At 37.8% G+C, this 17943-nt stretch overlaps 1 protein-coding gene across 1 annotated transcript in view; it reads right to left on the reverse strand.

Annotated features, from left to right (window-relative positions):
• Window positions 1–2066: 2066 nt before the first annotated feature.
• Window positions 2067–17943, reverse strand: part of Xirp2 (xin actin binding repeat containing 2) — a 325028-nt gene continuing 309151 nt past the window's right edge. The window contains exons 8-9 of the mRNA XM_045148374.1: window positions 10328–10461; window positions 2067–3705 (exon numbers count right to left, since the gene is read on the reverse strand). Coding sequence (XP_045004309.1) covers window positions 2214–3705; window positions 10328–10461 — 1626 coding nt within the window. The 3' untranslated portion in view covers window positions 2067–2213. The remainder of the gene's footprint in view (window positions 3706–10327; window positions 10462–17943) is intronic.

The raw sequence follows: 17943 nt of genomic DNA on the forward strand, positions 1-17943 counted from the left end.
TATTTGGTTTGTTTTTCAAAACTACTTTGTTGTTTAAGTGAAAATTAAAGAGAAGAAGAATTCATGTGTTCTCTGATGTAGATATTAGGATAGTCTAATGCTAGAGTTTATAATTGAACAGTGGATCGGGTTTATCAGGATAAAATGGTCAGAGACCTAATAGAGGGTTTTGTAAACTAAGAGTCAGTTATGAATGAATCACTTTCATTAAGAAACTCTAAGAGGGCTGGAGAGATGGCTTACCAGTTAAGGTGCTTGCCTGCGAAGCCTAAGGACCCAGGATCAATTCCCAATTCTCTAGTACCCAAATAAGCCAGATGCACAAAGTGGCCTATGAGTCTGGAGTCTGTTTGTAGTGGTTGGAAGCCCTGGTGCACCCATTCTCTCTCTGTCCCTCCTCTCTCTTAAATGAATAAATAAAATATTTTTCTTAAAAAAAAGAAACTCTGGATGCTGGAGATATGGCTTAGAAGTTAAGTGCTTGCTTGTGAAGCCTAAGGTTCCTGGTTCAGGGCTCAATTTCCCAGTACCCATGTAAGCCAGATACACAAGGTGGCACATGCATCTGGAGTTCATTTGCAGTGGCTGGAGTTCCAGGTGTACCCATTCTCTCTCTTTCTCTCTCCCTCCCTTTCTCTCTCTCTCTCTCTCTCCCTCTCTCCCTCTCTTTCTCTGCCTCTTTCTCTCTCTGTCTGTCACTCTTAAATAAGTAAAAATAAAACAAAAATTTAAAAGAAACTCTAAAATAGTATGCCATGAGTTTCATATATTGTTTATTCCTTTATAGAAAATTTTTGTTAGCATAAATAATTATACAAATAATGTGTTATCATTAATAATGTGTTATCTTAATGAAGAGCAATGAAAAGTATAATAATTCAAATTAAGTAAAAAAAATCGTTGTGGCCCTATGACTTCCTCGGTATTTCATTATTACATTGTATTTATTAAATATGTATTATGAACTGTATTGTATTTCTACAAAATTCTTATATTGAATCCCTACATTCAATGTGACTACATTTGGAAATAAGGACTTTAGAATGCTAATAATGGCTAAATGAAGTCATATAGGTAGTCACTAACCCAGTAAGAATCCTATTCTTATGAAAAAAAGAGACATGGAAGGATGTGAATGCACAGAGGAAAGAGAATGTGAAGACCTCAGTGAATAGACAACTACCTGCAAGTCAAGGAGAAAAGCCTTACATGGCCTCATCTCCACTTTCACATTGGACATAATTTTTGCACTATTCTATAGAGTAAGAAATAAAATCCATGTGCATAATTTATTTAAGTAACTTCTTACTCCTACTTAGTTGACTGACTTCTCGGATGGGCTTTGTATTGTTTTGAAGGAAAATGCAAATCTTTCATTAAATGTTTCTAGACATATTTTACGATCAGTTGGTATAATCAATAATACAAAAAAACACATGATGAACTATTTATCTTAAAACAAAAATGAAAAAATACCCCGGGGCATGGTAGTGTATCCTTTAATCCCAGCAAGTGGGAGGCAAAGGTGGGAGTATTGATGCGATTTTGAGGTCACCCTGAGACTACATAGTGAATTACAGGTCAACTTGAGCTAGAGTGAGACCCTATCCTGAAAAACCAAAACCAAAACCAAAAAAGAAAAGAAAAGGAAGAGAAAAAAATATATAAACTTTATACTTTTATTAATACCATAGAGTTTTTCGTATATTTTTCAACATTGTGTTTTAGATATTTGAGATATATTAACTAATTTGCCAAATACAAATACCTCATAACTGTTGGAAAAAATACTTAATATGATAATATCATTCTATGAAAAAAAGTCACAGAAGCATATTAGTTTGCACTACAGGTGATTTAATTTTATTTCATCGGCAATTAGAGAGAAGGTATGAGAACTGTGACAAAAGTCAGCAGAATAGATTCACCCTTAAAGCTGTACGGAAAGACAGAGTGCCACACATAGTGCTATCTGAAAAGAAAAGATAGCCATAGACTTTCATTTTCTCATTTCACTCAGAACAAAGTAGATTTAAATAATTATTAAAAAGAATTATAAAGTGTAATGCAAGAAATATCCCACTGTGAAAGATAAGGCTTTTGAACCATATCTCTGCAAATTCAACAAACAGTTATCAATGACCCTGACAATTTATTTTAGAAGATCCAATAACCCAGTGTCTGAGTGTGGACTGCAAATAGGTGGAGATGGGTCACTCAGTGTCACTGTAGCACCTGTTCCTTTTAATCTGCTCTTCCACAGTCAGAAGGGCAGCCTGCCTCTCCGTGCTGGGAAACATAGACTTAGCTGCACATCTGTGGGTCAGAGCATCACAGCCTGTGTTTCCATCACTCTGCACTGTTTCTGCTGCCTTCCCATGCCAGTGGTTGACATTCTTCCCAAGTTCTCTTAAATACAAGCCTGGTATGTTCTTAAGTTGATCGACAGAATCTAACAAATTACACTCAACAATGTTACCCTTCTTCTTGGAAAATGCAGTGATTTTCACAGTATTGGAAAAGAAAAAAGGTAAAGTTTTGTTGATGGTATTATTTACTTTCATGTTTAAGAGACTTGCATCAGAAGAGGCTGTGGGTCTTCCACCCTTCACTGCTAAGTCCCTTTGGAAACCTGGCTCTGGGGCCAACTGCACAGGACCGCCTGCGGTTGCTCTGTCAGCCTGCTTCTCCAGAGCCATGGCTAGGACTTTCCTGGAATACAACTTTTCAGATTCAAAGATACTAAGTAACTCAGAAATTCTAGAGACATTTTCTAACTTTTTCGCTTGGTAGTCACCTGCAGTGTAGCTTGCTTCACTTGGCTGTAGTAATAGATGAGGAAATTCTAAAATAGATGTTTTCTGCCTATAATTAGTCAGATAGGAGACAGCTACATAATTGTTATTATTATTCTTATTGAAATTCTCTTTATGATTTCCTGGCACCACCTCATCATCAGTGTTCAGAACTTGTAAAACTTCTGCACAATCAGGTTCATTAGCATGGCCATTTTTCTCCTTTTCATCACTCTGCACAAATGCATTATTGTCACTAAGATCCATTTCACTTTTTCTCTTAGTCTTTAAATCCTCACTGTTATTAACCTTATCTTTCACATTCTTCATTCCTTCCTCCTCATTTTTTCTTGTTTCATGTATTTTCAATTCTTTGTTTCCTGTAACATCCTCTTCCTGACCCATACATGGATGTGGCTGCAGAATAGGCAGGTTGTCTCCTTCTTGTCCTTTAGTGTCTAGAGTTTTAAAGTGTTCTATCAGTGATTCATTTTTAAATTCAGAGGGCATAGGAATGGTCAAGTCAGGTGGCCACTTAGGTTTATTGACTTTGAGTTCTTCCTCAAGGGGAAAGCTTTTTTTAGGCATCTCCCTATAAGGAGGCCAAATAATTTTTAATTTTCCCCTCTCTCGCACTTTTTTCAACTCATCTCTATGCCCTTCACTGTCACTAGCATCTACATGTTCAGTAAGGTATCCAGGTGAGAGGGTCTCTGCTGCAGTGTTTTCACACACACCTGGTCCTTCACTGGGACTTAAATCCATTAAGCTGGTTTGATTTTTGAAATTCCATTGATCTTTATGCTGTTTGTGTCCAAAACCTTCATCATAATTTCCTTTAGATTTAAAAAGTTGTTTAAAATGAGGTTTGCAGTATATTTGTCCATGAAGTGATGCATAATTTCCCAAACTGCCAAAAGAAAAGAAAAGAAAAACAATACTAAGTATTCTGTATGCTTACTGTAAATCCATAGAGAATTGGGGAATTGTTTATGTTAGTAAGGAGTCAATAAAATTCACTTTACTGTCAGCAGGAATTATTGTATATTTTTCACTACAAACAAACTTTATTTTTATTTTTTGTGCTTTTTTTTATTAAGTAGTTTTGTATTTATCAAATACAGTCAGTTTGGTACCATTACTAGGCTTATCCATGACCTACCCCCTCCCCATTGGAACCCAACATGGCTCAGGGAAATTTTGCGGAAGAGGGGGCAGAACGAATGTCAGAGCCACATGTTGGGTCCTGATATGCAGAGACATTTATCTTACCCATAACTGTGGGCTGACTCCACAATGTTGTATTAATTGGGTATTTAAATTAGTTATCACTAATATGCCCTACTTTATGATGTACATATTCAGTGTTTAGAATTTCATAATGTATGTCAAGATTTGCATAATATATTTTTTAGAGTAAGACACATAAAATTACAGGCTGGCATTAAACCAGGAATTAAACCTTTGTTAACTCAGTGACTTGCGAGGGTTAAAAATGTCAATAATTCTTAGAGAGCACAAACACACAAATCAACTTTGATGACTTCCATGAGAGCTGGATTCTGAATGAACTGGATACTTGCTTATGCCATTGTTTGTCAGGCCACTTTAGTAAGATTTATAGGGTATTAGATAAAGTCAAATTTAGTTAAAAGTAACAGCATTGCTTCCATAATGTCTGTATTTATACATAAAGTAGATAAAGTTAAAATCTATTTATAACATTTAAAAGAATACTGTCAGTCATAAACATAAGCCACCCCTAGGCACAATACCAGGAAGTGTGTGGGTCACAGTCTGATGGGTGTGAAAATAGCAAACAATAGTTCTTAGAAAGTGTCACAGCCAATCAGAGAAGAGAAGCTGACCATGAAAGGGTTTGCTCTTTCTACACAGTCTGTGAGTACAAGGGCTTTGTGAGAGAAAGGATTGAGGAGACCAGCTGGATTTTAAAAACTGACCCATGAAGGTCCACTTTTAGAATAGAAAGAACCTCAAACAGAAAGAAAGTGCAAAAGCTGTATCAGAACAGGGCAATAACAATTGATATGAAATAGAAGGCATGGATCTTGGTATAGAAGGGGAAACAAGCCAGCCTAAATCTCATCTCCTCCTAAGGCAAAATCTTGAGGTTATTATAAGAAAACTAAACTAAGGAAATCACAAAACATGATATAAAATGTTCAAAACACTTACAAATTAATATAGGATAACAGACAGTAAGAAAATGATAGTAAAAGCCTGAAAAAACAGCATAAATTCAACAAGCTCATAAATTATACAATAAATAAAAAAAGATAGAAGTAGGAAAAACCAGAAAGGAAGCAAATAACATGATTACCACCCTTAAATTAAAAGAAGGAAAACATCAAATAACCATGTGATGTCAGAATATATAGAGATAGGAGGATAGCAAAATGAAGTGTACTCAAAAACAAAACAAAGAAATAAAAAAAAAATTGACCACAGGCAAAATTTATTAAAGATAAGCAAAATAACAAATGTATAAAGAATTGAGATTTCTCAATAAGAAAACTAAAGTAATAAAACATATCAAACAGGCTAGAGGGATGGCTTAGCAGTTAAGGCATTTGCCTGCAAAGCCAAAGGACCCAGGATCAATTTCCCAGGACCCACATTAGCCAGATGCACAAGGGGGTGCACATATCTGATGTTCATTTGGAGTGGCTGGAGGCCCTGGATCCCCCATGTTCCTTTTCTTTCTCTTTCCCCCTCTTTCTCTGTCAAATAAATAAATAAATAAAAATAAAATATTAAAAAACATATCAAACAGTAATCCAGACCCAAACGACAATGGTACCATAAAATTCTACTTCCTAAAAGACAGACCAAATGGCTGAACCCTCACTAGACCCTTACAGGAAACACCTGAACCACAAGACACTGGAGAGGGTAGGATCAAGACTAACCTAAATCTCCTACATCTTCCCTCCCTCCTTCTCCCCCTCTCCCCTCTATCTCTCTCCTCTCTAACTCTTGTATATTAGTTATGTTTTTCCTCAATTTCTTAGTGGACACTGACCTGTAACCCCCACTTCCAGCTTGGGCCTACCATCCACAATGAGCTTTTGATCAGAGAAACCTACAAGGTTTCCCAAAACAATGACAGACTTCTGTCAGAGTACTTGATGACCCACCAAAGGCCAGTGATAAGACCCTATTGCTGAAGACTCCATACGCAGCTGACGCGTAAAATGGAATGACATGGCTGGAAGCCAGGAGAGAGTCAGTCCCCAGACAGTCAGCGTGTCTAGTGCCAGAAGGTGCTACATAGGCGACTGGGGGAAATGACCAAGATTTGTCCAAGCAACACATTGTCTAACCTAATTAGCAACAAATAACCAGATGTGATTCCCACACAAGTGCAATAGTGGTACACAGCCATGGTGAGGAAACAATTGCTCTTGATTTGGCTAACTGATCCACTCAGTGGTACTAGACCCATAGCTGCAGCTGGGAAACAAGTCAGAACCATACCCAAACACAAGCCCACTCTACAATATCAAGCTACCATCAATCACGGGGTATAAGAGAGCCTACACTTATCATACTGTCTATCAAAAAAGTAAGTGTTATCTCAATTTTCTGGGTGCTAACTTACTCTCCGTTGGAGAATCTGCTTCTCTTTTCCAGATAGATGCAGATCCTAAGAAGAGAGCTGCCCCAACATACCTCAAAAGGGGCCCAACTGAAACTAAGGACAACTGATGAAATAAGCAAGGGTGATGTTTTCCTGTGAACCGGATACCAGCACAAAGGGGAAGGAGACCAACGCAGAGAAAAATCAATTCCTACCAAATCAGAGAACCAGAGCCTCAGAGGCCCCCAACACCTCAGCACTTGAAGCAGACCAAAAATGAACCCAACATGGCTCAGGGAAATTTTGCGGAAGAGGGGGCGGAAAGAATGTCAGAGTCACATGTTGGGTCATGATTTGCAGAGACATTTATCATACCAATAACTGGGGGCTAACTCCACAATGCTCCACCCATTTTCATTAACAAGGAGGGTCTAATGGGCGGGGGTAGATCACAGATGAGCCTAAATAATGGTACCAAACTGCCTGTATTTACTGAAAAGAAAACTAATAAATTAAATTAAAAAAAACATATCAAACATTAAAAAGCTATATTTCCTGATTTAAAATGTAAATAATGGCTTTTTGGAAAAACATAAAATACCCAGGGTAACTGACCCCCCTCCCCCATAATAACCAATGCCAAAGACTGTGCTATAAAATTACTGAATTTTTTTTTTTAAGAAAATGTCCTTGTTTTAAGGAGAAGACTGTCCTTTAAGGTGAAGAAAGTAGGATCTTCACCAAAGTACTGTTGCATGTTATACAATAAGAAAATGATATAAACCACCAAAGATACATGGGGAAAGTAAACTGATAGTCATGGGTTTTAACCTTAGTGAAACTGACTTCACTAGACGAAATGTTACCAGTATGCCAGAACCTGGGGGAAACTGTGTCTGTGAGTTTTTCTGCTACATCTAATAAAAAATAACTTTTAATAGCCAGAATGACTGCAAAACACCAACATAAGGATCAGTGGCAGGCATTCACATCTTTCTAGTTGCATGGGAGATGAAATGAAGGGAAAGGATAATGAGGAAATGATATTCTGTGAAGTGGCTGCATGGCTTGCCATGGATGATAAAATACAGTAATGTCAACCAAAAAATGGAAAGGAAATGAAATAAAAAATAATTAAAGCATTTTGGTTTGTAGTAGTTTTTCTTTTTTTTTTGTTTCTGACACCATTAATTTTATTCTATCTTATTTTGAGACAGGGTTTTATGCAGCCCAGGGTAGCCTCGAACTCTTTGGAGTAGTGTAGGATGAACTAGAACTTTGATCCTTTTGCTTCTGCCTCCCAAATGCTGGGATTACCATGTACTGCCACTGTGTCCTGTTTATCCAGTGCGATTAATCAAACCCAGGGCCTGGTGCATGATAGGCAAGCTGTTACCAACCAAGCTATGTTCCTAGCCCAATGCAAAGACTGAACACATGAATTTGAGATATTATAATTCTGGTTATTTTGTTTCAGTACTGGGATTGAACCTAGGGCCTTATACAAGCTAGACAAATGCTCTGCTATTGAGCTATATCACAAGCTCTCTTTTCACTTTTTATTTTAAAATAGGATAACTAAGTTATGCAGGTGGGCCTTCAACTTGCTATCCTTCTACCTGAGCCCCATGAGTACCTGGGATTTAAGCCTGTACCACCAGGCCAGGCTTTGTCTTATGTATCTTTGAGAGATGTTTTTAGGTATTGTTTTTGTGGAAGTATGTATGATCTGTGTGTATGTATGTTCATGCATGTGATTGAGTGTTACGAACCATGTGTGGATATCAGAGGACAACCCTGAGTGTTCTTCCTCCTTTTGAGACAGGGACACTTGTTCATTGCTGCAAATGCTAGTCTAGCTGGTGTGTGAGCCTCTGGGATTCTCTTGTCTCCACCTTCCATGTCTCCCTAGGATGTCTAGGATAATAGATGTTCACTGCTGCATCCCATGATTTGCATGGGTTCTGGTGCTCTGCTCTCAGGTACACTCACACATGGGTGGCAAGCGCTTTACCACTGAGCCATCTTTCCAGCCCTGTTTTTGAGAAATCCAGAGGTGGGAGAAAGGCTATACAGATATAATAAAAAAATAAGCTAGAGGCCATACTTTTGAATTTCACTTGGAAATATCACTATGAATTTATATGTAAAACATGTACAAATATTTATTAGTTATTTCCATTAAAATAGCTTATAAACAATGACTAAATCAATAGCATGAGCATAAATATTGTTCACTTGAAATACCACATGTCATTATAAGAATTTAGGCTTGCAGAAATGACCCAATCTGGATTTTAGCAGAAAATGTACAAGACAGCTTGGACCTAAAGATAATGAAGAAGTTCTCAAAAACTATCAAGGTCATGTCAAAAGCACTAATTAGACAACTGAAAGAGGTGCTGTATAGCCAAGGGAAAGGTAATATGAGATTTTACTGAAGCCCATTGGATACATATATACATATTCATATGTTTATGAATTTATAAATATATAAACATATTTAATGTTCTAAAAATGGCTTCTTAGTGTAATACACATCTATACCACTTGAGCCTGGTGAATCACTATGAATTAGAGGCCATAGTGGTCTACATAGTGAGTTCGAGGCCAAACAGGGCTACATAGTGAGACCTTGTCTCAAATAAACAAAACAACGCACATTCTAAAAGTACCACAATGTAATACAAGAAGTAATTTTGAGCCTTGCAATTACAGCATTTGGAGACAGCATAGATGTAAAGAATAAAAGAAAATCAGTCATAGATTCATTGGTCACTGAGCTAATACTCATGTCACTTACTAATAAACAAGAGTAGAGACTACAGCAAGAGAATAAAATGTCAAGAGAATAAAATGGATCATAATGAGCTTGCTATATTTTTGGAGATATCTAGTTGGAGAAATGTGCTGATTATTAAAATATAAACATTTAATGCACACAGGGAAGAACTGGGTTAGTAACATACTTTCAGAGTCATCAACACATGACTGGCTGTTTAAGTCACAGAAGGGATGGCATTCAGCACAAATAGTAAATAGTAGAAGAACAAATGAGAAGAAGAAAGTCCCATCCCAGGATCTGAGAAACTCTAATATCTCCTTGATGGAGAGAAAAAGAGTCACTCACACAGAAGCCTGAGAAGGAACTCCGGGAAGTAAAGGGGGAAACCACAATACTGTGTTGTCATGGACACCAAAGAAATGTTGCAATGAGAGACGTTTGACACTGTCAATTCATGTCAGGAAAGCTATAGTCTAAGAAATGCACATTAGATTCTACAAAATAAATTTCATTCCATCATCTCAAACTGCAGTCTTACCAAATGTCACATTCATTTAAAAGCATTGATTTCAACAGTTTTGGAAAATGAGAGCTTTTAAACTTGCTGATAGGGCACTTCTTACTTCAGAAATAGTTTTTCCCTGACTTGCAACTAATATCATAAATAAGATATTTTAGCTTATATAATATAGCTCAATCATGGACAAAGCCTGACCCATTACCCAGCTTTGGGGTATGAGGTTTTTTGGGAATACAGCCAGGTCTATTCATCCAAGGCCACCGTGTACTTGCTCTCTATGGCTATTCATGCACATCAATGGAAACAGTAGGGTTTGAATAATAATGTTTACTGCTTATTGTTTACAGAACAAGTTTACCAACTCCTAGAGTTTAGGTTTTAACGTACTAACTTAAGCATATTGACTTGCACAGAAACTAGATTGTTTTGTCCATATTATTTCCATGATAATGAATACAAAATAACAAATAAATGGTTAGAGCCAACCTGAGCAATATGTAACCAAACTTGAATATTTTCCTTTATATTTGTGAGTTTTGGAACATTCTGTATCTTTCTAGAAACATGATGTTATGCATAATGCAGAGCTTTTGAATGTTTGCATCCCAGACCATAAAACACTTTACCTTAGTTTACTGTTACAATGGTGGCATCTGAAGCATGATTTATGGAAATTCTGCTTGTCTGCTATGAGACGCTCCATTGGATAAACTGTCTTTTGACAAGCTATACATATTTCCTTGTCTTGGGGCAGTAGTTTCTAAAAGCAAAAATTTATAAAGGAATATATATTATTATTTTCACCCATAATTATAAAGGCACCATAAAACAAATAATACCATAATCATTGGCCATGCAGATAAATTGGAAATGCTCTATACACATTGTCTCTATGTCCTTTTATTTTGGACATAGTATATGTTATTATAAAGTTGGAAATTCTGGTACTATGATAAGATTATTTTAGTGGCCTTTCTAAATATACCTTGAAAAAATTGAGTTACTATTTAAGAAAGCATGTACAAGTAAATATACTCACTGAGTTTAATATATTAAATATATACAAGAAACTGAGCCATGAAAAGCCTTGAAAAAGGTATTATTCTAGGTAATGGAAGTTTACACACACACACATACTTACCTTGGGACAAATAATCATTTATTAAAGAATCTGGATAAATTTTTCTAAATACAGCTTTTTAAAGTCAAAGTAAATAAGTTGGGGTAACCATGACACCAATTCTTAGCTATAAGGTAATTAGATTCTTGAATACATTGAAATATTTAAGGAACCCTGTTTTTTTTTTTTTTTTTTTTACCTAATTGGCTTCAGGTGGTATAGCCTGTATAGCCTTTAAATGCTCACATCTGTTTTTCAGTTTTCCTGCTTCTCTGACTACATTCACTCTTCTTTGCTGTCTTGTAAATATAGGTCCTTATAAATGATACTGGTCATATTACTAAGTTTGGTTTCTATGGTGGTGTATAACTGACAGATAGTTTAGTATTAGTTTTGATCTTCACAAAAAAATCTATGAGAATAAGCTTTCATATTAGTTCTTTATGAAAGGAACTATGGCTAGGATCTTTATACCAAAAAAAAAAAAAAAAAGGCTGGAGAGATGGCTTAGTGGTTAAGCGCTTGCCTGTGAAGCCTAAGGACCCTGGTTCGAGGCTCGGTTCCCCAGGTCCCACGTTAGCCAGATGCACAAGGGGGCGCACACGTCTGGAGTTCATTTGCAGAGGCTGGAAGCCCTGGCACGCCCATTCTCTCTCTCTCCCTCTATCTGTCTTTCTCTCTGTGTCTGTCACTCTCAAATAAATAAATAAAAAAAAATTAAAAAAAAATCATTTTCCAGTGCTTAGTCAGGGCTACTGAGAGGACTTGTTTATTTATTTTATTTTGTTCCATTAGGGACACATGTCTATGCTTAACACCCATTTCTTTGTATTTTCTGTGCTTTTGTGTTATTTGAAATTAATTAGACAGACTTGCTTAATTTTGCCAGACTCAAGCACATTACAAAACCATATTAACCCAAGAAACTAGATAGTGGATACAAATATGAAAGGGATGGTTATTAATTAGAGGGTTTTTTTTATTTTTGAGCTTGCTGTTTCTTTCAGTCTGTCTAAAGGAATGGACCACATTAATGATGCCCATTAATTATGTCAAATCTTTTTATCATGATAACTTTTAATTGTAAAAGATAGGGAAAATATAATGAAATGAGCTATCCTCTGATGTTACAAAACATGGAATGAGCTATATGAGTTAAGTCTCCCTTCTAAAACATGAGTACATTTTGAAATGCATTGTTTATGTTCATCTATGAATGAGAGCCATTAAACTGTCATTTCAGGTTTATTTTCATAACGTTGAAAATATCACTTATGGAAAAAATATGGCATTGGAGGAAGAAATCAACACTGCTCAACTTAATGGCATTAAGTATATAAAATGTTTAAGGTCACACCTATACTTTTATCAGAGATACAGATCAATAAAAGTCCTTAATGCATGTATAAAGAATGTGAGCTTCTTGAGGTTATTACTAAGCTGTATCGAACTCAGTAAAGAGGACACTTAAGTACACAATTAAAATATATCAATATTGGGCCAAAACGTTATCTAATATCATAATAAACATTTGAATGAAGTAGTAATTTAATAAGAAATCTCAATAATGAATTATTTCCTATAATTAACATATATATTTATATATGTAATTGCTTACTAACACTTATGTCTGCTGCTCTATTTAAAGCCTTATTTAACTTAACAAACATGGATCTCAATAATTTATAATATAATATAGATCATATTAGATGCCTTTGTATAAGTAAGAAGCAAGACTAGCAAAGAAAATATAAGATTCAAGGGTAGCAGTTAGTCCTAGGTTTTGTTGTTTCATTAGTTCCACAGACAGATTTTAGTTGAGAATCACTTGGCCTTAGAATGCATGCTTTCAGTTGGGTTAATCTCCTTTTAGACTTTGCAAGCTTATTTACCCCTTATGAATGTTGATCCTTCCTGGAAGGTGCTTCTCATTTCTCTTGCAGAACCATTTGAGGCTTCATATCCCAAGCCTTGAAAGACTCTTTCACTCTCCTGCCATGCCTTTTGAAAATCCCTTTTGAGTTCTTTAGGCGAATCTGAGATATCGAGAATGTGGCCAGCGATAACATCTTCATAAGTTGGCGGGGCATGCTTGAAGTCAAATCCAGGTCTGCCAGATCCTGTGCTATGTGATGAGGAAGTGGTCACCTTTGATTCCACAACTTCACTCTGAAATGTATCCCTGCCTGAGAAATGTTCACTCAAAGACATACTTTCAGAGGATAGCCTGGGCTGTTTCAGGGTAAGTTTTTCTTGGAATTCTATAGGATGTTCATAAGAAATGTCTGTAAAGTTACTGTTTCCTAAAGATCTTAATCCAAATTCCTCCTTAAAAAATGTACAATTTTCTTGTTTTTTGTTACTGTTTACTTCTCCATTTGTAAAAACCTTTCTATCTGAATTTGCTTCAAAAATTGGGCTATTTTCAAATTTCCTGAACCATCTGTTTATTTCATTTTCATGACCATTGAGGAGACGTTCAGCCATTTGGACAGTTCGATTGGCTGCTTCGTATCTCTGGGTGTGTTCTGACAGGCGAGGACCTTCCACCTTGTGGGTGATTTCTACAGCATCATAACTTTCTGTCTCCGGCATCATGCCACAGATGGAATTTACTCCATCTTGATGAACGTAAGTCTCTCTTTTCTCTACTTTCCTCACTTCCTCTTGCGCTTCCACAGATTCTTTGATGGAACTACTCCCAACCTGATTTATACTTACAGGTATTGTGATTGTAGGTGAAGAGTCCCTACTTCGGCTTTCTATTTTAATTTGACGACGGAGAGTTGCTGGAGACATGATGATTTCAGACCTCTTTTCTGCAATTGGAACTGGGGTTGCTGGAGGACATGAGATGGTGCCTCTGGATAACTTTGCAGTGGCGTCTTTCAGTCTGACAAGCTGTTCAGTGCGACTCCTTGTTGGAGATGGGGAGGTGTTTGTTCTTTGAATTCTAGAGGTTTGTGTCATGGGTCTCCTGCATGGGCTTTCACTACAACTCTCCTCTTTAGGTGACTGAGAAAGCTCATTCTTACAGGAGGTTTCTGTGCGTCGAGCAGTGGACTCAATTGTTATGAAAGTGGGAGATGGTGGGCGGGTTTTCAAGGAGGGAGCAGAAATCTTGTCTTCTCCCTTGATCTTCTGACATGTTTTAGCAGCATTACAGGTCATTGCTTCATGGTGCGCTGTAACTTGGTGCTGTGCTAATTTTTCTTCTGCAGTTTGATTCACCTTTTGCTCTGAGTCTTTCCTACAGCTGGCATTACTGTGAGACACAGTCCGTGATGCTTCATTAAGACTAGTGGGCTTATTGACCTGCTTTCCTGTCTTAGAGGCAGTCATGGCTGTTTGAATGATACCTTCACAGTACACAAGCATATCCTCTGCTTGAGTTTTAATATGTGCTATTTCTTCTTTGACTTTTTCCAAATTATTCTCTGTGGCAACACAAGTTGCAAAGTCTCTTCTTTCCTCACTGATCAGCCATACTGGTGTAATATTTAACAGTGACTGAAGTGTTTTAAGGCCACTTTCATTTGGCTCAGCTTCATACTGTTTTACTCGAGACAAAACCTGCTGTAGTTCTTCACGTTTTCTTAAGAATTCCAATATATTTACAGAACATTTTTCATAGCCCTGCTGGAATTCATTCACAGAGGAAATTGAAGATTTGTCCTGTGTAATCTCTTGCTTTGAATCCTTAGTATTAGAAGAGACCTGTTTCTGTTGTATTTCCTCATCTCTGAGACATTGTTTTTCTTGCAGACTGTTATATGGCTGGGACAATTTTTTATGTTCGTGTGAACTTTCAGAAGTCTGCATTTGTGTTTTCTGAAAACTCTGAATCTGTGAATCTAATTGTACATCAATAATCTTTTGTTTGACTACCTTTGGGGCTGACTTTTTCCTCAAAATTTCATGTTTTCTTTCAGCTGTTAATCTGTCTTCTTTTCGACCATTCATCAATAGGCCTTGATTTTTCTCTTCACTCCCTAGGAGTTTCCTTCTGTCAAATTCCCTAACTTCTCTTTGCTTCTCAGAAGCTGTTTGGAGCTCACCTTTCTCTGCAGATTCTGCAGGTAGCTGTATTGTCACTTTTTTCTCCTTTTTAGGTAACTGAAAATATTTTTCAGCCACAGACTGCTTATTATTATATTCAGTACTTGCATCAAATTTCTTGGCTTCCTGACTTAGTTGTTTGGTAATGGTTTGAATATCCACTTCAGATTTCTTTGAGTGGCTGTCACAGCCTAGGTCTGCTTCAGTCAGTGTGTGTCCTGGATTTGGCAGCTTGGTGGTTTTAGCTTTGAGACCTGGGGAAACTGATTTGCTTTGGACCAGGTATGGCTTCTCCTCCCCCTTCTCTTTTCTTTGGCATGTCTCACTTTCTTTGTGACTCTCTTTAATTTTGCAGGCTGACTGAGACTGTAGAGTGTCCCTTGAGCTTTGTAAAGCCTCTTTTCCAATGTCCTGCTTGTCTTCAGCAGCGACTAGAACGTGCTGGAGCCTGTTTGAGGCAACTGTCACCGCTGTGTTGGACAGCTGACTGTCAGAGCCCAGGCCTTCAAGTGAAGCCCTGACTTGAGAGTCAGGGTAGGGATGGGCCCCCGTAAGCTTCGAATCCACGGCCTGTAGGGGGACTACAGCATGTGTTTTCTTTGGTAGCATTTCTTTCTGCAGCCCTGATATGAGTTGATTTTGGACTGCTGTCTTGACGGTATTGCAGGAAGAAGTCTCCTGCCTCTGCCTCTCAAGCTCTTTCCTCTGTTGCCGGTATTTCTCTTCAGCAACCATTAAAGGTGTCTTAAATTTTCTCATGTAAGGTTTTGGACTTTGTTGTCCCGAACTTGATGGAAATGAGTGGGATTTGACAAGAGGTGCTACCTGTTTTCCTCTGGGTCCTGAGGTTTTAGGAACTGTCTGTGAGATGGACTTTATAGAACCAACAGATAGTTGCTTTCTTTCATTACTATTTTTTTTGAATATGGCCTGTTTAATGCATTCACCAGCTGTTCCCACCATTACTCTTTTCTGATCTTCTGTGAGAGTAGTTTTGATTTCTATATCTGACAGGGAACATTCCTCCTCAACTTTTGGAGAAATCTTGTTCATTTTATCTTTGAATCCCTTGGGGAGTTTAGGTTTGGGGAGTGTGGGGGGTGGTGTTTTGATTTTAGCTTGTGAGTGAATTTGCTTAGAGCTTGGGGTTTCTTTTTGGGAATATTGTTGCATGAATGTTTCACTGTGCTTTTCTGGAAGGGAGGAGGAGAGAAGATGCACCGATTGAGATGGAGTTGGGGGAGCAGGTGGGCATGGTGATAGACATCTTTCATATGTCTCATCTCCTGGTGGTGGAGGAAGAGGGAGGCTCGAGAAGTTTTCAAATTCAGCTCTTACTGTATCTGTGGATAGTGAGGGTGGGAACTCATTTTTTTCAGTCAGCAGCATTAAAGGAGGTGGAGGAGGAAGAGGAAATTCAATTTCAGATGATGCATTGGAAGGTGGAGGAGGAGGGGGAGATGGAGGTGGAAGAGAGCCCTCACTTTCTTTTACATTGTCCTCAGGGTGAAGATTGATTGGATTAAAGGACCTTTCCATGGCCATTTTTAACTCTTTGGAAGTATTTGTCTTCATTAGAAAGTCCTGGGTCTCTAGATGCATGTCAGTTTTCTGCTTTTTGTCAGTTGTCATGAATTTTTTGTTGCTTTTTCCAAAGGCTTTCATTTCTGTCCCATTGTATGTATCTTGTTCCACCAGCAAAGGTTGAAGGCTCATGTTATTTTTCTTCATATCTTTATTGGAACATTGCATTTCTTGCCTTAACAGGGTTTGGTTCTGAATGTCTTTCGGAACTTTATATGTTTCTCCAATTGACTTGGCTGGATACTGGGTGAGAAAGGGTGTGGAACTTTGTGTCTCTTTTGTTATATTAATGTGCTGAGTATTATTTGAACTCTTTATCCAGGGAGCCTGGGACTTTGGGTGATCATTCCTCAGTTCACACATTTGAGTTTGTTGCTTTCTACAGGATTTATCCATAGATGGGGTGGAGTCTGAGTCATCATTCTTCTTCAGTTCTCTCACAGTCTGTGCTTCCTTAGTTTGCAGACTTTCCTTGACTGACACAGATGAAGTGAATTGTCTGCTCACATGGTCCACACCATGCTGCGGTTCTTTGCTGGCATCAGTCCAGATACCCTCTCTGTCACCTGTTTCCAATGTGTTTTTCATAGCATTTTGCTCTGAATTAGAGAGTTTTCTAAGGCTTTTTTCAAGAGCATCATTGTTTTGCGCCCGATCAATGACAATCTTTACAGCACCCTTCGGGGCTTTGGGAAGATTAACTTCAGTTTTTCCTTTTGTTAAAGGCCCATGGCCAGATTTACCTACATCTTCACTGAGAGTGTTTACTCCAGTCTGCCTTGTGGCTACAGGCTCAAATGGTCCTGGCTTGGGATGAAGAAAACTTTTTTTGCCCCTCTGGGCAGGAATATGATGGACTTCTGCTTCCTGTCTCTCTGAAGATTCTACTCTTCCAGATACAACATCTTTGACTAATTCTTGATTCACCTCTTTAAAACTTCTCTGTGCTTCATTCAAACACCTTAATGATGTTTTAAGGTCATCTCGAATAAGCTCCTTCTTCAGTATTTCTGTCCTGGTATTTGTGGCCTTCTCAAGGCACTCAATAGCTTGCTCAATGTCGCCAGGGATGGCAACAGGCTGCTTAGGTTCCTCCCATCTGTCACTTGACTCCTTAAGTGACCTGAGTGTGTCCAGCTTGTCACCCTTCGTGATTTCTTCTCTTTTAGCCATTGTTTGTTGATGTATGGCCTGGCTGAGGGAATTTAGGGATGCTTTAAAATCACCTTTTATAATCCCCTCTTGGAGATCCTTAGAAGGTGTATCCTGAGGTTCTTTCATAAAGACTTTAACTGCCTTATGCACATCACCTGGGATGATATCAGCTTCACTAACACTACGTTCAAACTGAGACTGCCTTTTCTTTAGTAGTAGTTTTGTGCCCTCAACATCACCACCAATTATTTCTTCCTTTTCTTCTTGTTTCCTAGCTATGAGTATTTCATCTGACCCGGTTTGGAGTTGTTTGAGAAAATCCAA

This window comes from Jaculus jaculus, chromosome 4, assembly GCF_020740685.1.
Source record: "Jaculus jaculus isolate mJacJac1 chromosome 4, mJacJac1.mat.Y.cur, whole genome shotgun sequence".
In the NCBI taxonomy this organism is placed as follows: Eukaryota; Metazoa; Chordata; class Mammalia; order Rodentia; family Dipodidae; genus Jaculus; species Jaculus jaculus.